This window comes from Xenopus laevis, chromosome 3L (genome assembly GCF_017654675.1).
Source record: "Xenopus laevis strain J_2021 chromosome 3L, Xenopus_laevis_v10.1, whole genome shotgun sequence".
NCBI classification, from domain to species: Eukaryota; Metazoa; Chordata; class Amphibia; order Anura; family Pipidae; genus Xenopus; species Xenopus laevis.
In genome coordinates this window covers 93,302,041-93,311,329 of record NC_054375.1, presented here as the reverse complement: position 1 = coordinate 93,311,329, position 9,289 = coordinate 93,302,041, and the positions used below count along the sequence as shown (strand labels likewise).

The window sequence follows — 9,289 nt, the reverse complement described above, 5'->3', positions numbered from 1 at the left end:
CAATGTGCAACATTTTCCTGTGTCCATCCCACATGGCGACGCTTGGCGCTGATTGGTGGACAGCGCCAGGGAACGCTTTTCTAAGCGCCTATTGGATAAAGGGGGGCGCTCACTGTTTGAAACCAAGGTAACAAGACGAAAACAATTCTAAAAGGAGGCTGCAGAGTGAGGATGGTAAGAACGGGGTCGTCTTATATTTGCCCATATTTTATTAATGATGTGCATTTCTGTTTAAATACTGCTTTCACATGCACATTACTCACATAGGAAATGTGTTGCGTCTGTGGATCACCATCTCCATATTTATAAATGTATCACATGATCCATCTTCCACTCACCAAGTGCTAAAGTGTTAATTCACATTTCAAGGGATTGTTCACATGTGAATTAGCTTTTAGTATGATTTAGAGAATGATACTTTGATTTCTTATTATTTGTGTTATTTAGCCTTTTATTCAGCAGGTCTCCAGTTTTCAATTTCAGCAATATCATTGCTAGGGTCCAAATTCCCCTAGCAACCATGCACTGATAACAATAACATATGAAAAGTTAACTTAAAGCTGTTCTTCAGTTTTCAGTTTTTCATCTATAGTCTTTTTAGTTATTTGCCTTCCTTTTCACCCACTTTCCAATTTGCAGAATACATTGTTGTTTGTTTGTTGGCGGTCACAAACCACAGCAATAAAAAACTATTAGTCTCTAAGGTGACAATTTTACAGTTTTTTTTCTTTCTATTAAGGCATATTCTATTTATCCCTCTGTCTGTGCTTTGCCTGGTTGCTAGCCAGGTCTGCGCTGGGATTCAAAACAGGCCCTTGTCTATGACATATTACAGCAGCCCCTCTGGCATTTGCCAGAATCTACAAATTGTAGGATAAAATGGGCCCTAGCTGCTTAAATGACTTAATTTAATAAATGTAAATACAATTGACAAGAACTTATTGTTCATTAACACTGTGAACTACTGCTCCTATGTTTAGTGAAGTGCAGTTGTATTTGGTCAGTTCCATATTGCGCCTATACATCCTGTAGATTTGTTTGGTGCAAAAGACAATAGTGTCATGAGTGCCCAGCAAGTACGCAATTAATCTGCATACCAGTCCAAACTTTTGTGTAAAAATGTTTCCTACTTAACACTACTTTTTATAACCATTCTAGAATCTGAATGAGTTTGTAAATTAAAATCTGATCAGAAGCAGCCTAGAACTAAGGAACCATTTATATTATTGATTTTGGCATGCAGTATCTATGTGGAAACTGGCATGTTTCTGTTGTTATTTCCTTTCAAATATCAAACATGCCTTACTAGCTGCTACAAAGCTTGCAAATTGTTGAAATGCCGGTTTAGTCAGATAAACATGATATGCTCCATGTCCCTTTAAGTATGATTTCCATTATATTGGTTATTATGATGAAAACATATTTATATCCTGTTCTGGAGAAGTTCTTATAAAAAAGACCTGTGGTGTGGGGAAATGAGATTGTCGTTGCGGGAAGTTTGAGTTCAAACAGTCCTTTTGTTTTGGAGAAATAGGGGAAGCCATTATTTCATATAGAAGGGGCAGGTGCTGCCACATACTGTACCTCTCTTCCTCCTCTGCTTGCAACTACTTCTGTGTTCATGTCAGTAACTGCTCCTGCATTCCACAAACACCAGAGAATAAACAATAATTATACCTCTTTCCTTTGCACTAGTGCCTATGTTTGTATATGCACACAATCCACAAATAACATAGCTTTTCATCTGCACTAGTCATTCTTCCTTTCTGTCCCAAAAACAGACATTTCATATGTCTTCCTTCCTTTTGTCTAATTGCTCTTTTATCATTTTTCCCACCCATGTAACAGCATGTTTGAACTGCCCTACATATAGCCTTTTCTGAGGATGACTCTAGTTATTGTGTTAATAGTAAGGTACAGTTATGGGACCTGTAATCCAGAATGCTTGGCACCTGGGGTTTTCCGGATAACAGATAACTTTCAGTAATTTGGATCTTCATACCTTAAAGGGATACTGTAATGTTTTTTTTCAAAACGCATCAGTTAATAGTGCTGCTCCTGCAGAATTCTGCACTGAAACCAGTTTCTCAAAAGAGCAAATAGATTGTTTTATATTTAATTTTGAAATCTGAAATAGGGCTAGACATATTATCAATTTCCAAGCTGCCCCCAGTCATGTGACTTATGCTCTGATAAACCTCAGTCACTCTTTATTGCTATATTGCAAGTTGGAGTGATATCACCCCTTCCCCTTTTCCCTCCCAGCAGCCAAACAACAGAACAATGGGAAGGTACCCAGAAAACAGCTCCCCAATACAAGATAACAGCTGCCTGGTAGATCAATAGTAAAAATCCAGGTCCCACTGAGTCACATTCAGTTGCTTCGAGAAGGAGAAACAACAGCCTGCCAGAAAGCAGTTCCATCTTAAAGTGCTAGCTCTTTCGGAAAGCACATGACCAGGCAAAATGACCTGAGATGGCTGCCTACACACCAATATTACAACTAAAGAAAATACACTTGTTGGGTTAAAAATTTAATTTTATATGGTAGAGTGAATTATATGCAGTGTAAGTATAATTTAGCAATAAAATCGACACCATAAAAATCATGACAGAATCCCTTTACTAGAAAATCATGGAAACATTAAATAGGATGGTTTTGCTTCCAATAAGGATTAATAGTTTCTTAGTTTGGATCAAGTACAAGGTATTGTTTTATTATTACAGAGAAACATGAAATCATTTTTAAAAATGTGGCGTATTTGCATAAAATGGAGTCTTTGAGAGACAGCCTTTCTGCAATTCAGAGCTTTCTGGATAACAGATCCCATACCTGTAGCAGTTTCAAATATTATCACATATGTGACTGTGTAGGAGGTAGGAACTGACAGGCTCTGATACATTAGAAGCAGTAGCCTTTGGTGTTTTTTAGGTTGAGTAATCTACAGATTTCAAATGTCTAATGTAAGTATGTCGTAAGCACTTTTGATGTAATTACTCCCCATTGATTTTTATGAGTGCGTAGGATGGTGGATAAGCAGTTTGTTCTTTTGCCTTGCAGCTGGGTTCTGTCTGCAAATAATTTGTATGATCTTCTCTTGTCTGCCTTTTTTGGACCTAGTACCTCATTTTCTTCCACTCTCCAAAATTATACAGGCTCCTGATGAAACTGACCCAGGTGCTTGTGTGAATATGATAAAGACTTCTAAAATGTAAGCTCCACTGAAATGGGGACTAACAGCTTTGGATGAGGATGAACCCCTGACCTCCTAGTCCAAAGCTGTTAGTCCCCCTGACGCGTTTCGGAAGCCTATGATTAAGGGAGTTGCTCCCGAAACGCGTCAGGTGATGTGACCTGTTGCAATAAACCACCCTTTTCTTTTTAACCGGAGTGCCGCCTTTCCCTTTTTTTAAAAAAAAAAAAGAATTAGCCTTACTAAATCTAACAGGTATTTTACATATTTTTGTCCCATCCAGTGAATGGTTCCTGGTATGAACCAAGCATTGTTTCTCCACTTTTTTGTGCCTGTGTTTGTACTGCACACCTTATACATTCTTTGTCTTCATAAGGTTCATGGCTCCTTGGTTTATCAGATGAGTCAGTGCACAACACGTTCTATCAGGTCATTGCTCTGTTCAAGTTTTGGCTTCATTTTTCATCACTTGCCTAGACCTGCAGAGAGGTTGAAAATATATAAATTGGCATTCTCATTATAAAAAGACAGTTTTTTTTTTGTGGCTTTCTACAAGCCTGATTATTACTCATCTAACAGCAAAATCATAATTTTTGTTAAAAAATTTAAATCTCAAATTTTAAAAGAATTATGAACTTGTTTTGTACACAAATAATTTCTCAGTGTTTTAGATTGGAAACTGAGTAAACTTCTTTTGACGCACCTGAACATAAAGGAATTTTTAAAAATGCACAAAACCGAGCAAGGTTTGTGTTATATCTCCGTAAAGCAGTTTGGCTGTTATCAATTCACCATGTTTATTTCTTATCCACACAGAAACTAGCTTCTCAGTCTCCTCCCACAATTTCCCAAAAATATGCATGTTTTATTTTAGGACAGTGATGGAGAGAGCAGCCCGTGGGATAGTCCCTTGTCCAGTGCCAGGGATCCAGTCAAAAGGAAGGAGCAAAGAAGAAACAAGGTAACACTTAAAGGAACAGTTCAGTGTGAAAATAAAAACTGTGTAAATAGATAGGCTGTGCAAAATAAAAAATGTTTCTAATATAGTTAGTTAGCCAAAAATGTAATATATAAAGGCTGGAGTGAACAGATGTCTAATAAAACAGCCAGAATCCAACCTCCTGCTTTTCAGCTCTATAACTCTGAGTTAAGGTGGCCATACACGGGCCGATAAAAGCTGCCGACAGACCGTGTCGGCAGCTTATTGGCCCGTGTATGGGGGCCCCCGACGGGCTTCCCCGATCGAGATCTGGCCGAAAGTCGGCCAGATCTCGATCGGATGGGATTAAAAATCCCGTCGGATCGCGGCCGCATCTGTTCGTTGATGCGGTCCCGCGATCCGACCGCCCGTTTGGCGAACGCTAGGATCCGATCGTTGGGCCCTAGGGCCCACGATCGGATCAGCCCGATATTGCCCACCTCAAGGTGGGCATATCGGAGGGAGATCCGCTCGTTTGGCGACATCGCCAAACGAGCGGATCTATCCGTGTATGGCCACCTTTAGTCAGCGACTTGAAGGGGGGCCACATGGTACATTTCTGTTCAGTGAGTTTGTAATTGATTCTCAGCATTCAGCTCAGATTCAAAAGCAACAGATATGACCCATGTGGCCCCCCCTCAAGTCTCTGATTGGTTACTGCCTGGTAGCCAGGGTAACCAGTCAGTGTAAACCAAGAGAGCTGAAAAGCAGGAAGTAGTGACATGTTACACATCAAATCACTCCAGCCTTTATACATTACATATTTGGCTAACTAACTATATTAGAAACACTTTTTATTTTGCACAGCCTATCTATTTACCCAGTTTTTATTTTTACACTGAACAATTCCTTTAAGACTACAATATTCATATTACTAAAGTTGCTTCCATAGAGTCAAATTGTGGATATTTTGGGAATGTTTCCTACAGTGCATCCATCATTGTATACCACATACTTTCCATTCCTCAATTCCTTCATAAGGAATTCTCCATCAGTCTCTTAAAAACTAAACTGTAATCCTACCACTGGCACAGTATCTGGTCCAGTCTGGGCCAACCTTGCCCCAACTGCTTTGATCAGCAGTACTTGTTGCCCTCCCTTTTGCTTCCCACACACTTATATTACAAACACTACAAGGCAGAGACCTCCTGTCTTTTATGGCACTTATAAATATATTTATCTATTGCACTTTGTTGTTTTAAAAGCCTGCTTTTTGAATCATGTAATACAGGTATTATAAGATATTAAATAACTTTAACTGATTCATAATTGCCTTAGCACAGTGTTATGCTAAGATGAATCACAGTGATACCAGACTGAAATCACGAGGAGACAGTTGACCTGTATATATAGAAGCCATTTGAATAACAGGAATCTAGATTTTCCATTGAATCAAAAGTAAAAAAAAAAAAAGTGAATTATTGCCAGTTCTATTAATACCGTTATGGAATATGCTGTAGGCATCACTATGTGAACAAGTTTGTGACAATTGTTTGTACAATCTCCTCCAGATTATACATTAACTGCATTAACATATATCCATTACAAACACCATCAGATATAAGGACCTCCATAGCATGGCATAAAGTTAAAATTAGGTTTCTTAAAGGGATACTGTCATGGGAAAAAAAAAACATTTTCAAAATGAATCAGTTAATAGTGCTGCTCCAGCAGAATTCTGCACTGAAATCCATTTCTCAAAAGAGCAAACAGATTTTTTTATATTCAATTTTGAATTCTGACATGGGGGTAGACATATTGTCAATTTCCCAGCTGCCCCAAGTCATGTGACTTGTGCTCTGATAAACTTCAATCACTCTTTACTGCTGTACTGCAAGTTGGAGTGATATCACCCCCCTCCCTTTTCCGCCCCAGCAGCCAAACAAAAGAACAATGGGAAGGTAACCAGATAACAGCTCCCTAACACAAGATAACAACTGCCTGGTAGATCTAAGAACAACACTCAATAGTAAAAACCCATGTCTCACTGAGACATATTCAGTTACATTGAGAAGGAAAAACAGCAGCCTGCCAGAAAGCATTTCTCTCCTAAAGTGCAGGCACAAGTCACATAACCAGGGGCAGCTGGGAAATTGACAAAATGTCTAGCCCCATGTCAGATTTCAAAATTGAATATAAAAAAAATCCTTTTGCTCTTTTGAGAAATGGATTTCAGTGCAGAATTCTGCTGGAGTAGCACTATTAACTGATGCGTTTTGAAAAAAACATGTTTTCCGATGATAGGATCCCTTTAAAGCTACTGTATGGGATCCGTTATCTGGAAACCCGTTATCCAGAAAGCTCAGAATTACAGGAAGGCCGTCTTCTGTGGACTCCATTTATTGGAAGCAAAACCAGCTTGTTGGATTTATTTAATGTTTCCATGATTTTCTAGTAGAATTAAGGTATGAAGATCCAAATTACGGAAGATCTGTTATCTGTAAAACCCCAGGTCCCGAGCATTCTGAATAACAGATCCCATACCTGTGTTAATTAAAATCAACCAAAGAGTGGCATTACCCCTTCTAAACAAAGAAAAAAGAAAAAAAGGCAATGGCACACCAGGCACGATCAAGCAGGGAAAACCCTTGCAGAAGTTTATTTGCACACGATGCAACGTTTCGGGGTGGTCCCCTTTGTCAAGCATCAAGCATCAAGCTTGACAAAGGGGACCACCCCGAAACGTTGCATCGTGTGCAAATAAACTTCTGCAAGGGTTTTCCCTGCTTGATCGTGCCTGGTGTGCCATTGCCTTTTTTTCTTTGATCATTGCTCTAGGGGGGTGCCGATCCCCCCAGGTATTTGAGCACCCGGCAGAGTTCCTGAAGGCCAGGGTGTGCGAGGTGAACCCCCCTTTTTTCCCTTCTAAACAAAGACATTTGAACAATCTGCGCAGGAACAAGATCCACCCACCTTATTATACTGAGCACTTAGTTGCTGAGAGAGTTTTCCAAGACATTTGATTGCAATAATTCATAGCGATCCACTTAGAAGCACCAAGTATTCAAAAAGGCATCTTCATATATGAATCAATCAATGTAGAACACTCCAGATAATTTTTAATTGTTAATATTCACATATTAAATGTACCAATGGTTTCCGACATCCGAGATGGAAGTTCTTGAAATTCCTGTTTCTTAATTTATTCACACCAAATCAATTTATGTAAAAGGCACACACAAAATATTGCCTGTTCTACATTGTAGAACCCTTTTCATAGAGGATGGACATGACAGAAAGAGTTAATCAGCCGTTGTCACATATGCACATCTGTCTAGCCCACACACCTTGCCAGTATTTTGGAATAAAGGTGACTCTATTAACATACAAATGTCCTTTTATGGAAATGTTGGCACACATATATTCTGAAACACATAGAAGGTATTCAACATTTTACCCTGACACACCCATGTGTGCACACACACACCTACACCTTGCAGACTCCTAGAAATTATACTTATCATGCATTAATGACACATAAATTGTCAGCGTTGTTTCTAATTGCCTATTTAATTTGCATATACATTTTAAGTGCATCTCACCTTTGATCAGTAATACTTTTGACCATAAGGTTACATGAATTTTAGAGATATCCATCGGTGGCACCGTTTTTGCAAATGAAAAAAAAATTCATCAGCTTTACAGTATACACTAGTTTAACATTTTCACTGACTTTAGTTATTCATAAAAGTGCAATTGCTATTCATTGTCCATTTCTGTTCTTTGCTCTGTTATTTCTGACATTGAATAATTTGGATTCCTGGCTGGAGGAGAGCTGGCTTTTACTACATCAGAACCAGCAGTGCAAAAAGAGCATTAACAAAAAAAAAACAACCTTAAAACCAGTGAAAAATACTCCTACTTCACCATAATTTACCCCAAGATATTGCCAAATGTGTCTGGGCAGCCTCTTCTCAAGTAGATCATCCTATAGAAGAGGAGGGCCTCGTTTATCAGTTTCTTAATGTTTTTTTTTTATGTCTGCTTCTGGAAAATGCTTGTTGTGACCCCAGTAAGATCCCTTGGTACATTTAAATCTATCTTACTCATTAATTCCTGATGCAAATTGCATGTTGGGATTTACAAACTGGACAATTATTTTTAACTTTGAAATTGTTACAGCATGGAAAATAAATGGTTAAAGGGATACTGTCATGGGAAAACATGTTTTTTTCAAAACGCATCAGTTAATAGTGCTACATTTCTCAAAAGAGCAAACAGATTTTTTTATATTCAGTTTTGAAATCTGACATGGGGCTAGACATTTTGTCAATTTCCCAGCTGCCCCAGTCATGTGACTTGTGCCTGCACTTTAGGAGAGAAATGCTTTCTGGCAGGCTGCTGTTTTTCCTTCTCAATGTAACTGAATGTGTTTCAGTGAGACATGGGATTTTACTATTGAGTGTTGTTCTTAGATCTACCAGGCAGCTGTTATCTTGTGTTAGGGAGCTGCAATCTGGTTACCTTCCCATTGTTCTTTTGTTTGGCTGCTGGGGGGGAAAAGGGAGGGGTGATATCACTCCAACTTGCAGTACAGCAGTAAAGAGTGATTGAAGTTCATCAAAGCACAAGTCACATGACTTGGGGCAGCTGGGAAATTGACAATATGTCTAGCCCCATGTCAGATTTCAAAATTGAATATAAAAAAATCTGTTTGCTCTTTTGAGAAATGGATTTCAGTGCAGAATTCTGCTGGAGCAGCACTATTAACTGATTCATTTTGAATTTTTTTTTTTCCCATGACAGTATCCCTTTAAACATGAAATTATCATTACCTCGTATGAGTTGCGCCTACCTTACTGCATACTAGGTCAGTCCTAAGTTTCAGTTTTTGAAACAACTTGTAATTTAGAACACCAAAGTAGTTTAAGTTTCAAGAAGTAAACCTATTTTGCTTAAATTAATTCTAGTTTCTAAGTACAGACTTCTCTCTTCATTATAAGATTCCAAGGACAAACACTGGGTCTCAAGTGGACAGCGAAGATGAAAACTCCACAGCAAAGAGAAACATTTCTATTGATGTTACTTCTGGCACCAAAGAGAATGGGTATGGCTGTGTCTGCCTTGATGTCTGTATGTTCAGCAAATGTGGTTATAGCTAGCATTGTACATATAA

General features: G+C 38.6%; 1 protein-coding gene across 5 annotated transcripts in view; it reads left to right on the top strand.

Annotated features, from left to right (window-relative positions):
* LOC108711247 overlaps positions 1–9,289 on the top strand; it is a 40,602-nt gene that overhangs the window by 4,425 nt on the left and 26,888 nt on the right. For 4 of the 5 annotated variants that reach the window (XR_005966318.1, XM_018252804.2, XM_018252802.2 and 1 more), the window contains exons 1-3: positions 38–174; positions 4,069–4,155; positions 9,117–9,220. Coding sequence is in view for 4 of the 5 variants with exons in the window: in XM_018252804.2 (XP_018108293.1) it covers positions 172–174; positions 4,069–4,155; positions 9,117–9,220 (194 nt within the window). In the remaining variant the exon portion in view is untranslated. Of the gene's footprint in view, positions 1–37; positions 175–4,068; positions 4,156–9,116; positions 9,221–9,289 lie in introns of those variants that run through there. The other variant, XM_041586613.1, reaches the window with a different exon arrangement.